At 38.2% G+C, this 27,067-nt stretch overlaps 1 protein-coding gene across 1 annotated transcript in view; it reads left to right on the forward strand.

Annotated features, from left to right (window-relative positions):
• Window positions 1–2,965: 2,965 nt before the first annotated feature.
• The window catches only part of frk (fyn related Src family tyrosine kinase), a 38,984-nt gene continuing 14,882 nt past the window's right edge, over window positions 2,966–27,067 (forward strand). The window contains exons 1-2 of the mRNA XM_002938303.5: window positions 2,966–3,704; window positions 26,387–26,508. Of these exons, the coding sequence (XP_002938349.1) occupies window positions 3,322–3,704; window positions 26,387–26,508 (505 nt within the window). The 5' untranslated portion in view covers window positions 2,966–3,321. The remainder of the gene's footprint in view (window positions 3,705–26,386; window positions 26,509–27,067) is intronic.

Here is a 27,067-nt window from a genome sequence, read left to right on the forward strand (position 1 = left end):
GAATTACCGATTGATTCACTAAAAGGACACTTGTCTGAATTAAGAAGCAATGTTATTGTTGTTATTTATCTGGCGATGACATTTTTAAGCAATGCAATATATTTATGCATTATTTCATAGCACGTGATATTAGAGCACGCTATTATGCACGTAACTATTACTTTCTGAAAACTACCATTCTGAAAATTACCATTTCCCTGAAAATCACATACTTGAAAAAATCCGACTGCAAACTTGTCACCACAGACAATCACCAGCTACTCCTGGGAGGCGTTAAGTTTCACAGTAATTATCGCCACATTTTATACTTTTAATGCTTTAAATATGTCTGTGAATTATGCATTAGTATTATTTCTATTCGATAATTACGTCAATGCGATGGAAATAACGTTTTGCGATAATCGGTATTTTTGCGCATGCGATATGAGTAGTAACACATGCGAAATTACTTTGATGAATCTGTACTTAATTATCGAACACTTTTTAATGCATAAAACTATGTGTTAAGCGTTAACGACCTTTAGTGAATCGACCCCTATTTGTGTTCTTTAATAGTGATACCTTCATGGCTATCCCCTTGCCCTAAAAATCAATAGTGCATAATTCCCCTTGGTTTCTGTTTTAGTTACTACTTTACTTATTCCTTACCATCCTGTTGAGAAATAAAAGGCTGCAGTAGTTGAATGGATTTTATTTATTTTTCACCTCTAGGCAGAAGTTGTGCAGGTAACAAGGTATATTAAAAATTAAATGTTATGTCTAGTCTTAAGTGGTGGGAAAAAGCACCATTTATTAGGAAGTCTAACTTACAGCTTTATATCAACTCTAGCACATTCATTTTGTTCTGGTATCTTGGGGAAATCAAAGTGATATTGTGAAAACTCCCATTTGGGCTGGAATTAGTAATACATAACTGAATCTGCTGCTTTATTAATATTCCCCTTAGGGCAGTGGCACACGGGGAGATTAGTCTACACTACCACCGGCAAGAATGTAAATCGCCAGTGGGGTGGCATACGCATTGCTTCGATTTCCCGAAGTTGGGATGGCATATCGGGGAGATAAGTTGCCCGCAATAGTGAAGATTTATTGCGGGCGACTAATCTCCCCGTGTACAACTGCCCTTAGGGGCTGCGACAGATGGGGAGATTTGTCGCCCGAGACAAATCTCCCTTGTGGTGGGTGACTAATCTTCCTGAAATGCCATCCCACTGGCTAGAATGTAAATTGCCTGTGGGATGGCATACGTGGCTCTAGAGTGAAGACACACTGAGCTACTAGTAGCAGCTACTTGTCACAGCTACAAAAATAGACAATACTGATCAATTACTGATAATTGTCTCTGAGTGTGTTTTAGCAGAGGCAATTCTCAGTTTTGTCTATGGCAGGGTATTTTCACGCGTTTAGTAGCCGTGATAAGTAGCTGCTTCTAAATAGCTCTGTGTGTCTTTGCCCTTAGTGTTTGCTTTGGTGGAATATGGACTAGCCGATCTGTTACTTGAACTAAATACAACTGAATTACACTGGATAGGTTAATTCCTGTGACACCTGATGACAGCAGTGGTCAATACACCACAGAGACTTCAGATGCCTTTTTGAGCCTACTGAATAGTGCACATGTAATTGCCACCAGTGTCCCACCCATGTGTTATTCCTTACATGGCAGGTGCACTTTACACCCAGATGCATGCTGTTCAAAACACAGATCTTACTTCTAGCAATGCTGGAATGCAGTGAAATCAAAATAGGCAAAAAACACATACTTAGCAAAACTAAGTATCTGCCAGGGCATTTGCATTAGAACTGAATAATTTTCTGCTAGATAATTTACAAGGACCCCTAAATTTCTCATCAGCTGCTCAGAGCATAGTGAGCATGTGCACTGTCCTGGACAGTTCTAACAGAATCCAAGATGGGGAACTCCTGTGACGACTGTAAAGACTTATGTCATCACTACTATAGAGATGCTGAAACTTTAAGCCAGTACAGTCAGTTTATAATATAAAATTTGGCATTTCTAGCCCCTAAATTTTTAGGGTTTAATTCTCCTTTAAAATTGAAGCTTTTTACTAAATGGAATTTCAGCAGCTTTCTGGTTGCTATGGTACAGCTACTTTAGCAACCAGGCAGTGATTTGAATGAGAGACAGGAATAAAAATAGGAGGGCGCCTGAATAGAAATACAAAAGAATAAAAATTAACAATAAAATTGTAGCCTCACGAAGGAAAAGTTTTTTGGCGGCTAGGTTAAGTGACCACCATTTGAAAGTAGGAAAATGGCTAAAGAAAAAGACAAATAACTAAAAAAAAAAAATGAAATGGTGAACAACCCCTTTTATGCAGAATATAACTAGAAATCATGCACAAAATAATACTCCATGTACAATAGTAGGATAAGATTTTCACATGAAATCAACCGTTTACTCATTTTGCTTCTAAATCTGTACAGATGCAAACATTTCTTGTTTTGCTCCATTTTTTTTGTTTAAAGATGAAGCTTCGTATTACCCTATAGCTAATAAACTTTATGCCAAGTAGGCAGTATAACTGTGAGTGAATGTAATACTGATTATTGATAGGTTAATGCCCTTCACATCCTGTTTCTAGTTATAGCATTAGTAGAAGAAGTCACATCTTCATACTGGCATTCTCTTACATAAGAGCTTCCAGGTATTTAAGTTGAATACTGTATCTGGAGTTAACCTTCCAGGCATTTAGGTGGCATAACTGCAGTTAAGCTGCATTGAAACTTGATATTCAGTTCTTCTCCGTGCTGGTTTAATATTCTGTTCTCCATTGTATTCACGGAGTATAAGTTTTCTGCACTACTAGTCTCTCCAATCACGACAGAAATACTTGTGAATCTGTCAGAAGGCGTTGCCTTTTCTGGTTTGACTAGTGACACCACTTGATTTAATTATTATGCACTAGGGCGGTACTAGGAGTGAGAGCAAACATACCTTAACCAGGAAGTAAGGTGAACACTTACATCAGTATTCTCATACAGACAGCACTAAACGTCGGACTGTCATTTCGTCAAAGAAGACAATGCAACCAGATCCAATATCCCAGTTTGGTCTGCGCAAAGAAGAAAAATCCGATTCATAACAATATTTTCATTTGTAAACTTGTAAAAGAAGGGGAAAAGGCACATTTTTATTCCATGTGGATGTTTGCAGAAGAAATCTGATCCTATTCCAAAGTCTGTATCTTGTTTTTTTCATCTATGGGCTGCCAGCACCAATGATAATGGCAAGAAATGCTCTTTTAATATTTCTGCTATAGCTGTACCAGAGGAATTGCTGAAAAATTCATCTCAGAGATGGGGAATTGTTGTAGGAAAAATTGCAGCTGCTTAAGCTGTGTGCTTCCCTGTGTCTTTAAAGAAGAGAAGAGGTCAGGTTCTAATTCTTTTAATGGCATTGTGATTCAAAATCCAGTTATAACTACTCAACTTGATGGTCCACAAGTCCCTCCACGTTTTGTTAACCAGGGAGAACAACAAAGAAATTCTTATGTGGCATTGTACAGTTATGAAGGACGGACACCTGATGAGCTGAGTTTCAAGGCTGGGGACCAGATGCTTATCATAGACACCACACATGCTAGTTGGTGGAAAGCTAAACTTTTAAGGACACGAGGAAAAGCAGAGGGATATGTCCCATTCAATTATGTTGCTCCTGTCTCCAGCATTGAGTCCATGCCGTAAGTCTTTCCTCTCTGTGTTTAGAGAATAGCAACCTCATTCTTTGGATGTGTGTATATCTAGACATATTGTGAGAATTCTTTGGGATAATTAGATAGTTCTTTATTTACACTGGATTTCCACATCTATAGTAAAACTGCAAGCATCCCCACTCACACATCAATGTTGTTATTAAAACCTCCATTGACCCTTGGGGTTCTGTATAAATAAATCTTGGCCTTTGGGATTATTGGTGTTGACTTACAGATCCCATGAATAAAAGTGGATCAGAACATTTGTACACCTATACAATCCTGAGGGTAGCCCTTGCCCCCCTTCAAACTCAAAACAGTTTATCTAATGAAGTGGTGCTGGGATTTGTAACTTTGAAAAGATGGAAAATTGAATAAGGGCTCTGGCACACGGGGAGATTAGTCGCCCACGACAAATCTCCCTGTTTGCGGGCGACTAATCTCCCCAAAATGCCATCCCACCGGCAAAAATGTAAATCGGCGGTGGGATGGCATACGCGGCTGCGCGATTTCAGTGAAATCGTGCCGCCGCGGATGCCATCCAACGGTGATTTACATTTTCCCTGGTGGGATGGCATTTCGGGGAGATTAGTCACCCGCGAACAGGGAGATTTGTCGCGGGCGACTAATCTCCCCGTGTGCCAGAGCCCTAAGAACTATTTTTCCATCACTTATAGGGTAATTTATGTAATGGCCCTAGCATTAAAACTAATGTGTTTTCTATTAAACATTTATAGCTTCTTTATACGTGTGAGTAGTTTATATACTGTAGCTTCACAGTGCTCTGTTCTGGGCCATGATCTTTGCCAACGTGTTAGAGTGATTTTATTACATTAAATTAACAGGATGATGATAAGCGCCTAATCATTGTGACCCCTTACTGTTGCCTTGGATTATGTGCATGATGTCAGGGGTGTAACTGCAGAGAAAGAAGACCCTGTGATTACAAGGAGGGGCAGTAAGGCCCTAATTAATGAGCAATTTTAATATATCTTGGTGGAATAGGTCAACTTTCCAATGTTTTGGGGCTCTAAATTAAATTTGCTATTGGGTCCAGTAATATATGTTACAGAGAGAAAAGGTCAGACACCTTTGGCAAATATCCACTGTTAAATTCCATGAGTACCTGGGCTGTTGTTTGACCTCCTTAGGCCCCTAACAAAATATATTTCAAGGGCCCACCACCACCTGAGCTGTGACTGTAACCCGCAATCCCTTCACTCCTTCCTGTATGTATATTGTTATGTTGTTTTGTAATGTGGAAACATGCATGGACTGGGGTTGGGGGACTGTGGGTGTCTCAAATGGAGACAATTTCAACTTTCATTTATAAACAGCCCAGTCAGAAATACCTGGTGGATCAACATCAGTTGTCTGGCCTAACCTGACCGAAAGCTAATCATGGAGTCATAGTCTCAGTGTACACTCAGCTGGTATTTAAGTCAGGAGGGGAAGAGTCATTAAATAACTAAGGTGATATTAAATAGCTATGGTGATAATGTTACAAATCTACACTTTGTACCTTATTTTCAGGTAGGCAGAGACGCAGAGCCTGCATGCATTTTCCTTTGTGTACTGTGTCAGTGTACTCTTTTGGGAATGTGCAGTTTTGGGGGACATTGTGGGTTATGTTGTACTTTTTACACTTTGGGCAGTTTCTCTGTTTATTTCCAAACTGCCCAACCATTTGGACATTGGGTTGGGGTGTATTGTAATGGATAATTCTATGACCTAGGTGGGTCTGGGATCGTGTTGTGACTAAAAATTCCTTTGGCTGACTAAAAATAGTTTAGAGGAGCCACTTCTTTACATTGAGTCATTTCAGTTGTTTAGGTGGTTGGCCTGAACTGAATGAACAATACGAAGGTGGCTTTACCCCTATGTGGCTCCTATGATGGCATTGATACTTTCAGTTTGTGGTTGGAGAGCAGCACATCTTACAAATATGTATAAATAAAACCCTGTACAAAGGACCAAAATATTGGTATTTTTTTAAATTATTTTTCCGACACTGTATTTTGTTTTTAGTGAATGCTTTTTGTTTTTCTGAGTATACAGTGCGGGACATCTTATTATAGATTACGTTATTTGATGTTACATTGGTCAGTAATGGTGTTTTAGACATGAGTTGAGGCACTGTTGCAGAGGTAGCACATAAAGGTATGGCTCCCAAGCCCCCTGCCCAGCAGCTGCACCCAGCTGCTAATACCCCCAACAAACTGCATGATGGTGTATTGGTGACTAATGGTGTATTTTAAAAGTGTACATTTACAAAGGCAATCTGTAGCAGGCAGAGGTCAGCCAGTACAAACATACGGTTGGTGAAGGTTAGGCTTCTGGCCCAGCAACTTTGGACATGAACAGAATTTACAAAAGGAGAGAAATTGGGCCCTAAGTATCCGTTAAGTGACCCAATAATTGCTTATAGACTCACCGGGTTGGGTACATCACAATATAGGTGGAATTAGGCACAAACTGGAAACAATCAGGAAACTACTCATGGGAATTTACTGTCTCTTTGCTGGCTCTGCCGTTAAGTATGGTGTTTGCTAAACGGGGGTATAACCCTTCCCCTAAAAACATTGCTTCACCTTAACAAAAGTTTTGCTCCAGCTAAATAAAGGGGAGTATAACCATTCCCTAAAAGTGTTACTCTAATCAAATATTTATATTGCAAAGCATCCTGGGAGCTGTAGTCTATCAACATTACGGCTGAATTTGCAAAGAGTCAGTATTCCGGAGTCTGTGGCCCTCTTAATTCAAGGTGATTCTCCTCAGAAAATCCTGTTTATTCTATCATTTCTAAAGGCATTAACCATTTTTTTTATCAAAGCACATAACAGAAATGATATTGTACTTCTAATGCTTGATGGCTTGATTGTAATACTGGCAAGCAGAAATTACACTGCCTACACTACCTATATACCAGATGAATTGTGGTTCGCATTTGATGTCCTGCAGCACCGAGATCCTGCAAAATATGAAGGAGTGCTGACATCTTTCCAAAACATCAAACATAGTATACAATTCCTGCATCAAAGTCATACAAAATTAAAGGTTAATTGATGCCAGAAGGAAGGATGATTTTGTTTAATCAGAATTGTGGAACAGGGTTGCTGATGCACTTCCCTGAAGTGCCTGTTTCCAGGGTGAGCACAAGTGGAGGTTAAGGGTTCATCCTAAAGGGGTGATCATCTTAAACAGTACCAATGCTTAGACAGCTTTGGTGGGGCAACTTACAGATGCCTGCATAGGAAAACCCCTAGCTGGACAGAAGACTTGTAGGGGGAGGAGGTTTCCCATTTCCTACCTGATCTGTGCATGCCCCTAGACCATATTGTGTTTATGGCAAGAGGGGGTTTGCTATGGAGGCATCTCCTTAAGGTCTCTTTGTATCAAAGAAATTCCCTTATTTTGAGTTTTACATTTTCAAGTTACAGAGGCACACTATTCATCAGTCGATGAATGATGAGGCAAATACTTCTAAAACCAAAATAATAAAATAAGATCTTTAATATAATTTGATTAAAAGGATCAATGTCTGTATCATACTAAAAATGTAATTTAAACGCAGTGTACATTTCTACTTTAAGTAGATGTAATGCTAAAAAAATAGGAATTACCGTATATTTGGGGCTTTGCTTGTCCTGTAGTTTTGGTTTTAGCACATAAGAAAGTGCTATTAATTTCAAACATACTGCACAACATAACAGTAAATACTGGAAAACCTAGGCAGTACAGCAATATAATGAAAACAAAAAGTTGCATATGGGTTTATCAAGAATCTCTGCATGCGTATATACAATATTTTAATATTCTGGCTAGGCCTTAAATCAGACAATAGAAACTGTTTGGTTCATTTTACTAATGTAAGGTGCTTTCTCCATATGTACTTTATTTCTAAAATTAAAATGTCCAAAATTAGGTACATTGAAATAGGTTTACTATTTATCAGTTTAAGATGCAAGCCTGTAGATTGTAAGCTTTTGTGAGCAGGGCCATCTGATCCTATTGTTACTCTGAATATCCTTGTTCATTGACATTTTTAAGATCCCTGTTTGTTTAAATTTATTGTGAATCTCTGCATCATTTGCTGGCACAATATATAATATATATATAAATATTATATAAATAAATAGATTATAATGATGATGATAATATGACAGTATTATGGAATATTTGCAAGGAAGTTGATAACTTTTCCAACCTTTACTATTATGTTGGAGTGACAACAAAAAATTACCTAAACATTTGAATGGGGGTTTTGGTATTGATGACTTCAAATTGTAGCATTATTGCAGATTGTGTCACACAAAGTTTTCGTGTGATGTAGATAATGATATTCTGAGACAATTTGCAATTAATCTTCATTTTGTATTATTTGTGGTTTTTCAGTTACTTAGGTTTTTTTGTTTTGAATCTCTCCAGTTTGGAATTTCAGCAGCTATCTGGTTGCTAGGTTTTTGTTTACCTTGGCAACCAGGCTGTAGTGAGATGACTGAATGAAAGACTGGAATATTGATAGAAGGGTCCTGATAAGATAAGTAATAAAAAGTAACGATAATAATAACATTTTAGGCTCACAGAGCACTTCAGGGAAGTGCATCAGAAACCCTGTTCCACAATTCTGATGAAAGCTGCGTGAATCCATATTGATGGCAAAACGATCCTACTGGGTTTCTATAATGTTTAAGTATAATTGTTATGGTACGGTAATCTAAATTATTATCTAAAAAGTATACATACTTTTTTTTAATGCATTGCAACTTCTAGGCTTTAGGTAAAAATAACTCCTGTTTGCTGTAATTTTCTATGTCACAATTCTAGCTGAACCCAGTCTCTGAGGCTGAATTATAAACATAGGTACAAAACTGCACAAATGCCAAGTCCCAATAGCAACCAAGCATGTGTTCGCTTTTCATTTTCTAATTTGTAGTGATTAGTTTCTATGAAAATGCAGGATTGTCTGTAGGCTGGTAGCTGTCATGCTATAGTAAAGATCTGGACAACTAGAAAAAATATAACAGGAAATAACTATTATGCATGGAGTGGGGACTTTTATCTAAGCAGTAAGAGTGCAAAGTACACAATATTTGTGTTTGTTATCTCATTATAATTTCTTGGCAGCTTATAAAAAGTAGACCTGGTCCTTACATGGGAATCATTATAACCTTTGATAATTTCCTTTTGATTTTCAGCTTCTCAAACATACACTGTAATTCAGCAGTCATGATTTGGTTATATATTGTTATATACGATTTTTGTATTTTTCTCACTCTCTGTAAAGGCTGCACAATGTGTAATTGTGTATTTCATTAATTTCCTCATCTCTACCATGTTTGAACCTATAAGTCAAGGTCAAACACTAATGCTATTATGTTGCATCCCCGAATCACTATGCACTGAAATGTGCATAGTGATTCAGGGATGTAACATAATAGCATTATTATTATTGAACATTTATTATCACACATAATCAAGACTGACAGAAGGGCTTTGAGAGGAGCTTATGAGGATTACTAGATAAATAAATAATTTGTATCTCTTTAGGTCAATGTAAAAATTTGCAAACAATATCATAAAAGCAAGGAAATCCCCAAGCAAGAATAGTTCCATTACATAAACTCTAAGGGGCACATTTACTAAGACACGAATCTGAACCGAATTTGAAAAATTCCGATTTGAAAACGAACATTTTGCGACTTTTTTGTATTTTTTGCAATTTTTTCGGCGTCTTTACGACTTTTCGGAAATTATCGCGACTTTTTCGTTACCAATACGATTTGCGCGAAAAAACGTGAGTTTTTCGTAGCCATTCCGAAAGTTTCGCAAAATCTTGCGATTTTTTTCGTAGCGTTAAAACTTAAAAGGCGCGATGTTTCGCGCAAGTTTTAACGCTACGAAAAAATCGCGACTTTTCGCGCAAGTTTTAACACTACGAAAAATCGCAAGATTTTGCGCAACTTTCGGAATGGCTACGAAAAACTCGCGTTTTTTCGCACAAATCGTATTGGTAACGAAAAAGTCGTGACAATTTTCCGAAAAAATCGCAAAATACCCATCATTACGAAAAAAACGCAATCGGACTCATTCGCCCCGTTCGTGGGTTAGTAAATGTGCCCCTAAGGAATGCTGCTTTATGCATATTTGTTAATCATAATAATTCCACTGAAAATTTGATTGGTTTGTCTTTAAAACCAAAACTGTTCAACCCATCTAATAATTTCTAGTGACATTAAACCCAGTTTAGAGCTGATAAGTTTAAGACTGTCCTGCAGTGCAAGTAAAGGAGGCCATATACGTTCAGATCCACTCATTTGGTGAGGTTACCAAATGAGCGGACCTTTTCCTGACATGCCCACCTAAGGTGGGTGATATCTGGGTAATTAGATTGTTTGGGTCGTTTGGCCCAAGGGTCAAACAATCTAATTAGCCGATATTGCCCACCATAGGTGGGCATATTGGAAGAAGATCTGTTTGTTTGGCAACCTCACCGAACGAGTTGAAAGCATTCTGTAAATTTTCCTGTGTTTCCTGTGTTTTGCAAATTTTTTAGTGAAGTAAAGTGGGACTGATTCATTCTTCACTAATCTATATGAAATCTGAACCACAGAGAGTTCTAATTTTAAGGGGGGGGGGGGGGGGTGGCAGAGTGCAGATTTGGATGTAAAAAAAGTAAATATATTAGGGGACATGCTATCAGTAAATCTGCATAACCTCAAGTACAGAATAAAAAAATAATGCTGGCTTAATGCTGGAATTTTTCCCATGTGGGAACAGAAGGTATATTATTTGTATGATTTGTTTTGAGTTTAACTTTACTGAAATTAGCGCATAAAACTGCCATTTAATGTTGTAACCTATAACAGGATCATTCTATATAAGTATACTAATTATTGCCCAAAGCACCATTTAGGGGGTTGGCCTGCAATATGTGGTACCATGTGTTCCCAATCGTGCAATGCAGATCAAAGAGATGGCCAGAAACTGTGCCTGGCCCAGACATGAGTAACCTTTACAGGCAGTATAGATTCAACCTTCTATGGTGCTAAAAGAGTTAATGCACAATACTTCATCTACTGTATCTACATTCCTATGTTTAAGTGTGCAGCAGCACATGATGTCCTGGACATTCTCTGCCAATAAAAACATTTTTCTTTCACAAAACATCTGGAGTGCTGGCCTATTATTGCTGGCACAATCAGTCACCTATGCTGTAGGTCTGGACCAGCTGCACCCAGACCAAACATTTCCATGCATCAGTGGTGTAAATGGCATATTGTTTTAGTCATCTGGAACGTTGGCCAAATGAGCAGATGATTGCAATGTATTCACCCCAACCATGGCACTGTGTATAGCTGTCTTAAACTGTGGCTACCTTAGGTGAATTGGGCAAATAAATCAGAAAAGGAATTTTTTTAGAGCTTATTTATGAGCACAAGCGCAGTGTACAAAGTGCAATTTCACTATTATAAAGTCACTATTATTTTTTAATCCACAATGCAGCAGTGTTTCCCACAATTCCAGGGTAACCATGACTGTGAGGTGGGGGTAGACCTGACTCAGTTGGAACACTTGCAGTTGTGTTTCACCACTAATCAATTGCAATTGCTCTAAAAGTCCTCTGTGTCATCATTAACAGCACTCGGCATCAAATTGACATGCACCCAATAGTTTAGGCCCAAGTTTATTGCATCAATTGACACAAGCTGCTGTGGGAACCCTGGAGCTACCACCACCTCAAAGAGTTCCCATGGCCAAATAAGAACACTTCTTAGGATTTGCAATAGGATACAAGGCAGAACAACTACATGAAAGCACAAGAAGAAGATTTAGATGCAAGTACCTTTTAATGCATACTGTACATCTGAGCAATGACTGTGGCAAGATTTACACAACCTCAGCTGTGGTGGTGATCCCCTGTTATCTCTAAAACCCCAGAGGAACTGGATTGTTCATTAGTTTCATTAGTTTGCTGGAATCCAGCTAAGAAAGGGGAGCTGAGTAAGGGTAGAGTATGTTGAGAGCTTATGCCCTTTATCTTGTCTATCACTATTGATCTACTTTATCTATCAGTAATGCATGGTATAGTGTGAGCCCAATGGCCAAAGGGATAGCTTACTGGCCAATATGGCTGTAAGATAAATTATCCAATACAGACCCAAATCAGCAGTCACCATATTACAAACCAATGGCCAGATTCAATTTGATGATAAAACTTTTATAACAAGTAAAAGTCTGGGTAAATCTGTTAATAATCTAGGAGATTGTGCTAGTAACTAGTTTACTGGTCAGCTGTTTGATTGTAACCTTTTGAGGTACTAGATCTGAGCACACCTTGTGCCTTTTATTAAATTATCCAAATAGTGAGCAGTGGTGAAGGAAGATAGAAGGTAGAAAACAATGTGGAAGAGACCAAACCTGATTTTCAAGGAGCTTTCCATATTAACTGTCTTTGCCACAGGGCATAATATATTTTTAGCTGTTTTTTCAAAAGCTTCAATCTTTAAGGAAACTTTTACCCTAGCTGTGTCATAGCAAGCAATAAAGCTTGTGTGTGTGTGTGTATATATATATATATATATATATATATATATTTATATACCTGTGTATATATATATATATATATATATAATCAGTATATATATTTAGCAACTTGAGAAAGACCTGTGAAGTCTGAAAATGTCATCTGCATGTAATGTCAATACATTTCACTTTGCAAAGGATTCCTGCTTTGTCCAGTATCATTCTGACATGTAGTGCAAATACACTACTACTACTACACTACTTGCCCCTCTTGGGCTTGGGGGGTCATGTGCCCTTCATGTTTCCCTAGATAGGATTACAAACACAATGGGTTGTGTTTACAAAGCACTTTGGGTTGCGAAAACCTTCCAATTGAGAGAAAAATGTCCCCCAGCACTTGTTGTTTTCTAAAACAGAGAATTTTCAATAACAAAATAATCAAACCCTTTGCTCCATATCCCTGGCAATTCCTAGCCTTCCTTAATTTCTGCAAAGAGCCTGGTCCTGCAGCTCCATCTGCTCATTTGTGAAGCTAGACCTGAATGTGCTATACTTGAGGAATTTCAAATTGTCCACAGTAGGAACTGGTAAAAACTATTTTACTTGCTGGCAGATTTATCAAAATGTTATGATTTCTTTTCGATTCATCTCATGTGACAGTTCATTATCACGGTAACGTTTTTCTTCAGCTCTTTCATTTCTCATATTGATTATTTCTCATATACATTTTCTTGAGTGTGTTGGAAGGGACACACTCACTGGCGAGTTCAATAGCTTGTGTCACTCAAAGCACTCACGTAGCTCCAGCCGATGTGCTTTTCCAAGCTATTAATTAACTTTTTCACAATTGATGGCTGATTCATTGCTTACCTGATCATGGCTTTTGGTGTAAGCAACTCTTCTACTGAAAAGGTATAAGAATCTTAGTCTTAATAATTTCCAGTGGTGCATGTATAGCCATTCACAGCTATAACAATGTAGAAAGAGCATGTACGGCAGTATGTTCTGTCGAGGCTTTGTGTCTGTCTTGCCCATTTAGAACATACATTAAAGTTTCCAGTGCATCTTACAGTACATTCCTCCAATGACCAGTGGAATCTATGACTTTTTAAAGTAACAGGGATTCCTCTGCAGATTTGCAATGCACTTGTTTTGCAAATGTTTCTTTTCCACATTACAATGAGGCTAAATTGCATATGCTGCTGAGTGCCACATGTACAGAGAAGGCCAAAAAGAGAGGAAAATCCAGTTACAGGAATTTAGAATCATCTGGAAAACAAAGTCCATTTTTTAAAAATTTAATTACTCTGAATATTAGAAAAAAAAACCTGATATAAGTATGCATGTTTGTATTTGCTGCAACAACTTATAGTGATGAAAAGAAGAAATGGTACTTACATTATTTCTATCCAGACTGTAGCCCAACTAAACTGTCAGTACAATAGAAGGAAATGGTTCCTATTTTGAGTAAAAACATCATAACTATTTTTCCACATGTACTTTTGGGGAGTGGTTTCAAAAATTGGACCCAGCATTGAAATTATCAAAGGAAAGGGCAGGAAATGTACTTGATTACAGGGATTGTGTAACTAAAGGTTAATTAACCTCCAACCTTTGAAAAGATAATGCGTTTTACACACACATATTAAAATTATGCTTCACACCTCACGCTTAATGCTCTTGGGCCTTTGTCATAGGATATATGTCACTTTTTGCCCATTTTTTTTGCACTATGCATTCCTGTGTGTACAGGCAAGTAGCGAGCACACGTCTGAGTGACATGCAAGGTACGGGGAGGGTAGAGGGAGGGAGTGGGGATGCCTATGTTTCTCCCTGTGCCAACCCTTAACTAACTCAGTCAGTGCTGTATTAGTTACATAGTTACATAGTTACATAGGGTTGAAAAAAGACCTGTGTCCATCAAGTTCAACCCATCCAAGTAAACCCAGCACACTTAACCCACACCTACCAATCTATACACTCACATACATAAACTATAAATACAACCACTAGTACTAACTGTAGATATTAGTATCACAATAGCCTTGGATATTCTGATTGATCAAGAACTCATCCAGGCCCCTCTTAAAGGCATTAACAGAATCTGCCATTACCACATCACTAGGAAGGGCATTCCATAACCTCACTGCCCTCACCGTGAAAAACCACCTACGCTGCTTCAAATGGAAACTTCTTTCCTCTAATCTAAAGGGGTGACCTCTGGTGCGTTGATTGTTTTTATGGGAAAAAAGAACATCCCCCAACTGCCTATAATCCCCTCTAATGTACTTGTACAGAGTAATCATGTCCCCTCGCAAGCGCCTCTTTTCCAGAGAAAACAACCCCAACCTCGACAGTCTAACCTCATAGTTTAAATCTTCCATCCCCTTAACCAGTTTAGTTGCACGTCTCTGCACTCTCTCCAGCTCATTAGAGAAGAGAGCCACAGGTCTCTGTGGCTATTGGCACATACCCAAACGCAGCATCAGGCTCAGACTGGGGGGTGCAGGGCCCACCAGATCTGCCACCCTGTTGTGCCCTCCAAACCCCCCAGGAATCCCCCTCTTCTGCCCAGCCTCCTCCCCTGAGTGCGCATAAAATATAGTTACCATTGGACGCATCAGGGGAGGAAGATCAGCTGGCAGGGGCCAGGGTTGGATTGGGCTGGTACAGGCCAGCCCAATCCAACCCTGCTCAACATTAAAATTGCAAAAACCTGGCTGATTGAGGCCTTTTTTTGCACTTTCTGCCCTGCGTTTGGGTTTGCAAATGAGCCATATGGTCTGTCATGCAAAAATGGACAGTTTAGGGATAGAGTAATGAATGCATTGTGTTGTGTGCTAGGGGTTAAAACCCCTAGCACACAACATATATATTCAGTGAGAGACAGAAGCACAGAAATAGATGTATTTTAGATTGTGCTGCGTAAAAAATTCCTCCAGGCACAGTTTCTGGGGAAAAAAAAGATATTGGGCTTTTTGAAGGTAGTGTCTGATAATGTCATGAAAGTCACATTCCTGTTTCAGTCATGCATTTAAGGAGCCTTCATTGTTGAACTTTGTGCTCTGCATCCCATTACTGGAAAAGCAAAGATTTCCACTGCCACTCATAAGTGATTAACACACCCCAGATCTGCCACTAAACTTGCTAGCCAAGTTGCTAATATTAGCACATTAACTATTTATGCAGAAATCTGCTGCACAGAAAATGTGATGCAAACAATGTAACATATGCTGGTTATATTTAAAGATAGTTTTGTTACACAGCTTACTTGTGTGACTTTATACCTGGGAATGTTTCATAAAGTCTCAGCAATTAGCAAAGTCAAAGTAGGTAAAGGAGGTTTATATGAAACTGAGGTGTTGCTGCAGGTTTCTGTTTACATGAATAAACAAGTATAATGCCACTGCAAAGGATACAAAATGTTGTGGTATAAAACATGTTCTATTTATAAACATAAAAGTTAAATCCAGTCTACAAAGTAACCACTACAAAGTCAAATATCGGGTGTAACCATTTCATTTAAATAAACCTCTTAATTTTGTACAGTTTTGTTCCACTGCAAAAATGTTGCAAGTGCCATAATTTTCCCACTACTGTTCACAGAAACCATGTTATAAACAATGATTCCTGAACATTGTAGCTATGAATGGAGCTTTCATATTCATATTCACTTGATAACTGGGCTTTGTAACAAAACATTTGACCGATCTGGCATAGATCATCAAGCTGCTGCAAATCACCTTTGTTTTGGAGTAAAAAATATGGCCAAAGACCCACTGATTTACTACAGACTATGAATAATTATTTTATGTTAGGGAACAAGTAACACTGCCTTTTTGTCATAATGATAGATACAAATATAAAGAAGTATCCATTAACATATTTTTATTGACAATATTGGAACATAAAGTTTATGTTGCCTGTATTTTGTGCTATCCCAATAACAGAAGTAGTTCCTCTCAACACTGAAGTAAGCGGGGAAGCAAATACTCTGTGTTTATAAGACAAGCACAAGGGAGGCCAAGCAATAAAGCTTTGTTTCATTGTTGTGTGTTTTGATGTGTTGCATAGAGACAAAATTAATGCTATTGTATGTGTACACAAAATGCTTTATGATGGCTGCATTCTGTAAGCAAATGAAAGGCTAAATTAAAGATATTGCCATCTCAGAGTACACAATAAATGACAAGTAAGGTTGATATCATTGTAGCGGTGGTTTAAGGAACTGGGGAGCTTATCAATGTGTAACAATGTCTCCCCATAAAGCTTTTTTAGCCAGAACATTCAGATAGTAATAATGCTTTTTATGTAAATGATGACAATAGTTAACGCCAGCCACCAATAGAAACACACTGACTGGGAGCCACTAAAGCAAGACGCCAATAGAAACACACTGACTGGGAGCCACTAAAGCAAGACGCCAATAGAAACACACTGACTGGGAACCACTAAAGTCAGACGCCAATAGAAACACACTGACTGGGAGACACTAAAGCCAGATGCCAATAGAAACACACTGACTGGGAACCACTAAAGCCAGACGCCAATAGAAACACACTGACTGGGAACCACTAAAGCAAGACGCCAATAGAAACACACTGACTGGGAGACACTAAAGCCAGATGCCAATAGAAACACACTGACTGGGAACCACTAAAGCCAGACGCCAATAGAAACACACTGACTGGGAACCACTAAAGTCAGACGCCAATAGAAACACACTGACTGGGAGCCACTAAAGCCAGATGCCAATAGAAACACACTGACTGGGAACCACTAAAGTCAGACGCCAATAGAAACACACTGACTGGGAGCCACTAAAGCCAGATGCCAATAGAAACACACTGACTGGGAACCACTAAAGTCAGACGCCAATAGAAACACACTGACTATGAACCACTAAAGCCAGACGCAATAGAAACATACTGACATAAATGCTTTTTATGTAAATGATGACAACTGCTAAAGTCAGACGCCAATAGAAACACACTGACTATGAAACACTAAAGCCAGACGCAACAGAAACATACTGACCGGGAACCAGTAAAGCCAGATGCCAACAGAAACACAAGTAGTGCAATTCTCTGTAGTGTCTAATTCATGCTTTACAGTATATTCCAATACATCCATGGTGCTTGGCAGTGAGTACCTTTCTTGCCAAATTCTGTTACAAGACCTATAGATCATTAAACACAATCAGAGGGCCCCCATAAATTTATTAATATAATCTAGTCTGGAAAAATCTATCTGATCCCTCCAGTTCCCACATACTGTCAAAAAAGAAGGGGAGGGTCACACAACAGTAGACGATAGAAAAGAAGGTGACTTTATGTAACCTTAAGGGACTAACAATTGATTTTTTATTTTAAACTTGATCCTGATTTTTTTAAAAAGTTGCCAAGAGAAAACACTGCAACTTTTCCGAGATTTACTATGCAGCTAAAAATTTAGAATTCAACAATTTGCCAGATTAAACCTGCCAAGTTCATGTAGAACAATGAGTCAATATCAACATTCCCTTCCCTTTCCTTTAAGTTCTTTCTTTTGTCTCAAAACTTTACAGATTTTGGGCTGAAAATCCCGACTTTTTTGCATCGACAATTTGATAAAGCCTGCATTTTCAGGGCGACAATCCAAAAACGTCAAGTTTTTTTTACAACTTTTCTCATGCAACTTTCTTTTTAGTAAATATTAGACGAGCTTAGTCAAATTTGCAAATAAAAAAAGATAAGGGATTATGGATTTATGGTTTTATTAAATTTGCCCCCGTATGTTCCTCTAACGGCAACCTCTCTGGATATTAATATTTACGTCTATTCATACTTTGTTTAAAAGCACAGGTGATTTTCACTTGGCATGTGGCAGCATCAATCCTACTGAGCTTGTTTGTATCTTTAACCAGCCTCTCCATCTGCTCTAAGTTTAGAGCTTACTACATAAAATCTCTCCCTTTTCTGTTCATTCCTATGGGATTTTGAGAAGCATATTTTTCAATGGGTCATTTGTTAAAAAAGCTTCCATAAATTCTGTAGAAATTAGTTTTTATGTATTAAGCTCATCACATTTTGATAAAGCTGGCCCTGAGTTTTCCAGAAATACACAGCAAAATCCGGGAACACGCTGGGAGGAGAGGCACATGGCTCACAAAAAATATAAAAACTTATAGGTCAAAAACCATTCCCCATGTAAGCCACACCCACAGTGGGTCATAGCCAAGTATTCTTTAAATTACACATGTTTTTTGCATATTCCTCCAGAGAGGGTTTCCTTATTGACTCTCATATCGTATTATCTTCTCGGCCCTTGGGCCTATCATTCTGATATCCAATGGGGTGGTCCCATGTACGGCTGCCTTTAGTCCTTCAATATGGACCACTGTGCATGCTCCAGGGAGAGGGTTGACACTAAGGAGGAGAAAAAGTAATTTCAGTCCAGATACTGAAATGTAGGACCCCTTGCTGTAGTGAGATATTGCATATGTTACATGCCAGTTTTTCTGTGCAGTGTTACTTACTAGCTGAAATGGCTATAAAATTGAAATACCATTATAATTAAGGGCGAAGACACACAGAGCTACTTAGCAGCAGCTACTTGTCACGGCTACAAAATGCCAGAAAATACCCTGCCATAGACAAAGAGAGAATTGCCTCTGCTAAAACACATCTAGAGACAATTATCAGTAAATTAGCAGCATGGTCTATTTTTGTAGCCCTGACAAATAGCTGCTACAAGTAGTTCTGTGTCTTCAATGTTAGGCTGTCCTTAAAGGGGAAGGAAAGGCTAAGTCACTTGGGGGTGCTAAAATGTTAGGCACCCCCAAGTGACTTGAATCGCTTACCTCGTACCCCGGGCTGGTGCCACTGTTAGGAGAAAACCGCACCAGCCCGAGGCGATGCGCTTCCTCCTTCCGCCTTCGTTTCGCTGCGACTCCGAGTCTGGTGCATGCGCAGTAGAGTGAAAAAGCCGACTTCTCTGTTAAAGTTCGGCTTTTCACTCTACTGTGCATGCGCACGCAGCGAAGGAGGAAGCGATCGCTGCTACCCCGGGCTGGTTCTATTCTCTCCATACAGGGGCACCAGCCCGGGGTAGAAGGTAAGCGATTCAAGTCACTTGGGGGTGCCTAACATTTTGGCACCCCCAAGTGACTTAGCTTTTCCTTCTCCTTTAAACAACACGTACAAGTTAATGCATTTATGGCTTTGTACTTTCCAAACTACTACAGTTCATGACTCACCGGTTCTGTGCATACAGAGGGAGGCCACCATTAAGTTCTACTGTATCAGGTGATAGTCTTATCTAGGTATGTTCAAAGGCAACCTTTCTAATTGTCAGTATTTAAACCATATTTTTTTTTAATAAAAGGCACAAAGTTAGCCTTGGTGCAGTAACCCCATAGCAACAATAAAATGTTTGCTTTAAAACAGATGACCAGTAAGCACTACCTATTGGTTGGTTGCTAAAGGAGACGTAGCAAAATGGACACCTTTGATTACGTAACCTATTTTATATGTTATTCACCCTTGTGCATATTTCTAGATTCAAGCTTGTATTTGAGCACAGAGGTCCTGTACTTAGTGGTGGCACAGTGTGAAAATACGTCAGCTATTGTGATATAGAACGAGGAGCGGCACTGGAGGATTCTAAAAAGTAACTCGTCTTTATTACCTCTAGCTCCCTCCTGGGTGTTTTCCCAGTTTGTGCAACCATGAAAGACTAACATATCCCATTTACAAAATGTTAAAGGTATTTTCTTTGTACTCTTTCAGCTTAATGATCCCCTTTGTCCTGTCTGTTTATTAATCAAAAATTTACTTGGTGAATATCCCTCAATCCCCTGAGATTACTGAAATGACATGAACCTGGGCAACCTGTTGGCCCTTGCTTAAAGGGGTTGTTCACCTTTGAGTTAACTTTTGTTATGACGTAGACAGAGAGTAATATTCTGCGACAATTTGTAATTGGACTTCATTTTTTATTATTTGTAGTTTTTTTTAAATCATTTCAGTTTCTGTTCAGTAGCTCTCCAGCTTGGAGTTTCAGCAGTTATTTGGTTTCTTGGATCCACATTACCGTAGCAACCAGGGTGTACTTTGAATAAAAAACTGATATATGAACAGGACCTGAATGGAATGATAAGTAATATAAAGTAAAAATAACAATTAAACTGTAGCCTCACAGAGCAATAGTTTTTTGTTGTTGTGGGAGACCCCTGTTTGAAAGCTGCAAAGAGTCAGAAAAAGGCAAATAATTAAAAATCAATTGAAAAACTATAAAAAAAAAAATAAAAATAATGAAGACTAACTGAAAAGTTGCTTAGAATTGGCCTTTCTATAATATACTAAAAGTTAACTTAAAGGCAACAACCCCTTTAAATAAAAACATTTGAATTATTGGAGTACTGCCTGCCCTGACCTCTTGCTTTGGATCTGTGTAGGAATTAGTAGTTACTGAGTAACCCACAACAAAATGGTTTTTATTCAACCCCCAACCCCATAACAACTCTCCAGGATGATTATAAATAGAAAGGAAAGAAGATGGTTACCTAATTCATTCTATGATATAATTACACATTAAAGAGTTTCTATGCTAGTGAGCATCACAGTAGTTGTAAGGTGTTCTTGCCACAATTGCAGGCACATTGGCAAATGACACAATGTTTATATTTTAAACTTTCATTTAAACTTAATTTAAATTTCTAGCACATTTCAACTGTCATGTGCATCAGGGCCTGGACTGAGATACAAAATGGAATTTCAAGTACACAGAGGCACAAACAGCCCCCCCCCCACCAGCCCAATAAATAGTGACTGTCTATGGCATCTTACAGCAGCTGCTCTGGCATTTGCCAGACTCCACAGATTGCCAGTCCAGCCCTGGACTGTGCATTATTAAAACAGCTTTAATTCAAAGGTGCAGAGAGGGCTCGAGTCAAAGTAACTGTGAAGTATAAGAAATAAAATAACCCCCAGCTATGAAATATATAGATACTAGACATTCTGGAGTTCAGTGAGGATCTCACAGTAGGGAGTGTATTATCCCTTGCTTATATGTATACAAAACAAAAGTCTGTTTGTCTTGGATGAAATGATTAGGAAAGTTCACCTGAGCAAACAACAAACAATTTAGAATGACCATACAAAGGTTAGCCTGTGATACACAGAAGCGTCATTGTGCCGCTTACTCTACCTCAACAATGTCTTGCGTTGCTACCTCTGTACAAACCTGCCATTCTGGTTTAAGGGAGGAATCTCCTACTGCAGTTGGAATGAGGAAGTTTTGCTTTTGTTCAGCATTTCTGCATTCTTCCATGTGGTAGCAGTAACAAAGTACAAACCAGTTTTTCCCCCTTCAGTTTCCCTAATCTCAAATGTGTTCATTTAATTCAGTTAGTGAAAAAACCCTTTTTAGCCTTTTGTATGCCTTCATGTAACAAACGATGTAGACATCTTGGTTGGAAATTATTTTAATTGTATTAATGCTTATTTTTATACATATTCCATCTGTCACACCATTTAAATGGAAAAACAAAAATCAAGAGCAAAGGGACAGCCAAACAAAATATGACAGCCTATCACTTCATTGGGTATTATAATCATTACTATATTGATTATGGTACTTGAAGCTTGTTAAGTTTTGGAAACATAGCATGCAAATGTAATAAATAAAGTGCATTCCTGTGTTTGGTAAAGACTTTTCAGGGTTCTAACCAAGCATGGTCTAGGTTTATATGAGCAATCAATTATCATGTTATCTTGTACAGATTTAGTTTAGTAATTGGCTACTATGGATTATAGAGCTAAGGCAAACTTTGCATTTGCATCAGTTTTGTGGCATGCCAATGACTTTAGGCAGGTAATGAGTTTATGATATGCAAAAACTCTTGGATATTTAATTAAAGGGGTGGTTCATTTTTAAAAGTTGACTTTTTGTTATATAATGCCCTATTCCTAGCTAATTGCAATTTGTTTTTATTATTTATAGTTGTTGGATTATTTGCCTTCCTCTTCTGCCTCTTTCCAGCCTTCAAATGGAGTTCACTGTCCCCAGCAACAAAAAACTATTGCCCTGTGAGGCTACGATTTTATTGTTGTTGTTACTTTTTATTACCTCTCTTTTTATTTAGGGTTTCTCCTATCCATATTCCTGTCTCTTGTTCAAACCACTGCCTGGCTGTTAGGGAATATAAGATGCTAGCAACCAGATAACTCCTGAAATACCAAACTGGAGAGCTGCTAAACAAAAAGTTAAAAAACAAGAAAATAAGACCAATTGCAAAGTGTTTCAGAATATCTATGTCTAGAAGTTAATTTAAAGGTGAACTACACCTTTAGGAATTGGTTTTCCTTTCAAGTGAAACAAAAACACATTTTCCTATTTATTGGATTTATGTGGAAAAGGGAAAGTTTATTTTCAGCAGTAATTATATATTGTAGGTATCAATGAATAGCAATTATACACACACATATACATGTATACATGTATTTATATATAAAAACAAAGGACACCAGCACTTATATTACAAATCTATTATGAATCTTGCATATACTAAAAAAAAGTCATGTGACATTTCATGACATACATACCTTTATCCCATGGTGATCACTCACTATTTCCATTAAACGAACTTTATAACCATAGTTCCCCTAACTAATTCAATAAAGAGGAAGAATTTTGTTACTAAACATTGCAAAGCAGAAGTTGTACTATAAGATACATTAAATAGCTTCAAGTGTTGAATGCCTATTTAGAAAATGAAAAAATACATGAATACTGAAATTAACTCTTAGTACCAAGTTGATCCAGGGACTGGTCCTATTGGAGTCAACCTCATTTACTATGTTACTATGTATATAGCAGAAGAGGAGTGGTCTTGTTTCAACATTTAAAAACATTAATATAAATCAGTGGCACCAGATTATTCACATACACAATTTCCAATCAAACTGTATATATGCATCATATGTACCTAGTGGTTGATATTGTGATTTAGGTTTAGAAGTAATATGTAGCCAATCAGAGCATTAGAAGATTTGCAGTTATTATGATAAGAGAGAAAACTGCCTATTCAATAGTATAGAGACTATAATATATATTATACAACATACAAAATCAATAGTATAAAAACCAAAAACCTTTTTATTTGGAGCTACAGTATGTTCATACAAGTAACCTTATGTTTGCACAGTATTGCAATGTACTGTACGAGAATCCAGATTGTATTTTCATGTCCGAATCTTTATGTGGCATTTTTCCGGCTTGTGAATCTGAGGTATTTCCTTGGTAAAAATGTGTAATGATAATACTGGTATAGGACCTGTTATCCAGAATGCTCGGGACCTAGGGTCTTCCAAATAAGGGATATTTCTGTAATTTGGATCACCATACCTTAATTGTACTAAATAATCATTTAAATATGAATTAATCCCAGTAGGATTGGGTTTTTTTCACTGATGGTGTTGGATTGACAAAATACATGCAACAAATTGCATGCAGTCACACATGTCAAAATATAATGTGACTGATAGAAAAGCTGGATGCATAGACTACATGTAATTTTTTCAATCTGACCCAACACGATTACAGAAAAATTGGTTTTGGTGACTTACTGCTAGCTGCTAGAAAAACTGTCTATATAGACTAAATACATAAACTCCATGCTGGAAAAACTCATAGGTCAGTAGAATTATTAAATATGACTGATTGCCGAATTCCAGTTTTAAAAAATAAAAAATACAATTTCAATTTTCATATTTATAATGATTCATTATGACTCAAAAAAAACATTTGAATTATTGGAGTACTGCCTGCCCTGACCTCTTGCTTTGGATCTGTGTAGGAATTAGTACAAAATGGTTTTTATTCAACCCCCACCCCCACAACAACTCTCCAGGATTATTATAAATAGAAAGGAAATAAGATGGTTACCTAATTCATTCCATGATATATTTACACATCAAAGAGTTTCTATAGTTTCTAGAGGTCCCTGTTAAGGCCTCGCCTTGAGTATGCAGTGCAGTTTTGGGCTCCAGTCCTTAAGAAGGATATTAATGAGCTGGAGAGAGTGCAGAGACGTGCAACTAAACTGGTTAATGGGATGGAAGATTTAAACTATGAGGTTAGACAGTCGAGGTTGGGGTTGTTGCGTTTGCATGGGGACATGATTACTCTGTACAAGTACATAAGAGGGGATTATAGGCAGATAGGGGGTGTTTTTTTCCCATAAAAACGATCAACGCACCAGAGGTCACCCCTTTAGATTAGAGGAATGGAGCTTCCATTTGATGCAGCGTAGGTGGTTTTTCACGGTGAGGGCAGCGAGGTTGTGGAAATATGAAAATTTTCATAGTTATAATGATTCATTATGACTCTATAAGAATTTATAAGCTTTCTCTTTCTGTGCTTCACAATGAAAATCATAAAATAGGGAGCAACCAATAAATACTTGTATAAAGCCCTTCCCAGCCATGTACAGTGTTGTTTATTTACACACACATCACAAAGTAGCTTGGAGCTAATAAAAAACATCAAAGAAGCATTGTTCATGCATGTGTGCACACAATTAAGTAATTTAGGTAATTGCACTATTGAGAATATAGGAATGGCATAGGATGTGGCAAAGCATATGGGTTCTGAGGTTCTACTGCAGTGGCTACATTCAGGTTTCTCTTACCCATCTTTAAGAAGCTACAACAATTTATCTACTTTAAAGTGACAATTTGTTATTTGCATGCCAGTTCCACCAATAATGACCAGATAAATGAAGACGAGGTGTATGCAGAGCAGGCAGGATTTCTACTTTGAATCATTAGGGGTCATTTAGTTTTGCCAATGCAGTTTGCAAAGTGCAATTTCAGACACAATTGGCATGTTTTTTTACCCACAATGCAGCATACCCCTATAAATTCAGTCTCATTTTGTTTGGCAGGGGCAGGGTCGAACTGAACCAGCGGGACACCAGGAACTGATCCCTGCTGGGCACTCCGGGCCCGCAGGTCCCCCTCTCCTTTGCGCCTAAGAATGCATATTCGGGGGTAGGCGGCCGGGGGGTGTGGGGACCATGGGGGGGGGTCCCTTGGGGGGGTTCGGTGCCCCTGTGGTGGCAGCCCCAGTGGGCCCTGCACCCCCAGTCTGACCTTGGGCAGGGGCAAAGTAATTGTGCTTTTAGTTCAATGCAAATTCCATGCAATTAGGCAAACATGTTTGAAGTCTTGTTATCATAATTTTGAGTGTCCAGATTGAGAAAGATGTGTGCGCCCAATACTTTCAGTGCAAGTGCGCTTTGGCAACAGATATAGGCTGCTGTGGGTACTCTGCAGACATAAGTGTTTTTAATGAGTGAGATTTTTCACTTAACTGACTGCAGCCCAATCCAGGGACAGCAGTCCCCATTGCACGTAAATGATTGAGAGAGATCTGCCTGTAAGGACCAGTATTATACTTAATACCCACTGGTCAGAGTGGAGTGGAGGGACTGTGGGCTGTAGGTGGTACATGGGGCCCACAAAAAGTTTTTGTGGAGGGGGGCAACAGGTCAAGTTATATCCCTGCTTCAAGTTTTTCAACATTGCAACAGAATCTACCATATGCATCAATACTTTTGTTTTCTTTTAGAATAAGGAAGCAAAGTTACATTCTTTTAAATTGTATATTCAGGAGCACTGGGAAAGCAGTTTTACTTGGCCCATGTAGTTTGTAGGGAAGTAGGCGAAGAAATATAACTTCTGTTGTACATTGCCAGTGTACAGTAGGTTATATGTTATAGTGCTTTTCAATTGTAGTTTATATACAATACATAAGACCCATTAATATCCTATAAATTATAACCTTATAAACAGTACTTAGTGATGTCATCAGCTATCATCATTGCTTAGTGATGTCATTTTTGCAACATGACTCACTGAAATGTTTGTATTATAGCAAATAATGTACCCCATGTTGTAAAATATAAGGATTTTAGAAGTCACCTGTATAGAAGTATATGGACACAGAACTCTTTTTTGACTTATAATATCCTTTTTTTACAGTAGAGGGTGCATTATTCCTTATATACCCATCCTTTTCCAAATAGTAAGAAAATACAGTTATTATACTACATATTCTACATAAACAAACCATAGTCTTATCTTTCACATTTGTTTCAGGTGGTTTTTTAAAGACATAAAGCGGTCAGAAGCTGAAAGACTGTTAGTGCGACCAGGCAATACAACCGGATCTTTTTTAATCAGAGAAAGTGAAAGCCAAAAGGGTGAATACTCTCTTTCTGGTATGTATACATCTTAAATTTAGTTAAAATTTTGAATTCAAACTGTAGATTTTCCTATTCTAATGCTGCTGTATTGTTACATAATAATGCATTATCTATAAATGTGCCAGAAATTTTCATTGTAAATTTTGTAAATTGTAAATTACAAAATTAGCCAATTTTTTCACACCACGTGTCATTCTTGGGGCTGTATGGTTTAAAGCAGTCTGTTGGGTTTGATCATTGTGAAACCTGAACAAAAATCTTGCCAAGACCCACCTCCAGTATCACAGCCCTGCCCCCTATGTGCAGGCCTAGGCTGGAAATCTTTAGATTCTGGCAAATGCCAGAGGAGCTGCTCTAAGATGTCACAGACAGTCACTATTTATTGGACTGGTGGAGGGCTGTTTGGGCCTCTGTGTGCTTGAAATGCACTTTTTGAATCATAGCTAGGGTTCTTGTTCCAATCTCTGGCCGGGGGGGGTGACGTCACTGAGCGGGGTTGCTGTATGATGCCACACAGTCACTATTTATTGGGCTGGTAGGGGGCTGTTTGGGCCTCTGTGTACTTGAAATACCA

The sequence above is a fragment of the Xenopus tropicalis genome, chromosome 5 (genome assembly GCF_000004195.4).
Source record: "Xenopus tropicalis strain Nigerian chromosome 5, UCB_Xtro_10.0, whole genome shotgun sequence".
Lineage (NCBI taxonomy): Eukaryota > Metazoa > Chordata > Amphibia > Anura > Pipidae > Xenopus > Xenopus tropicalis.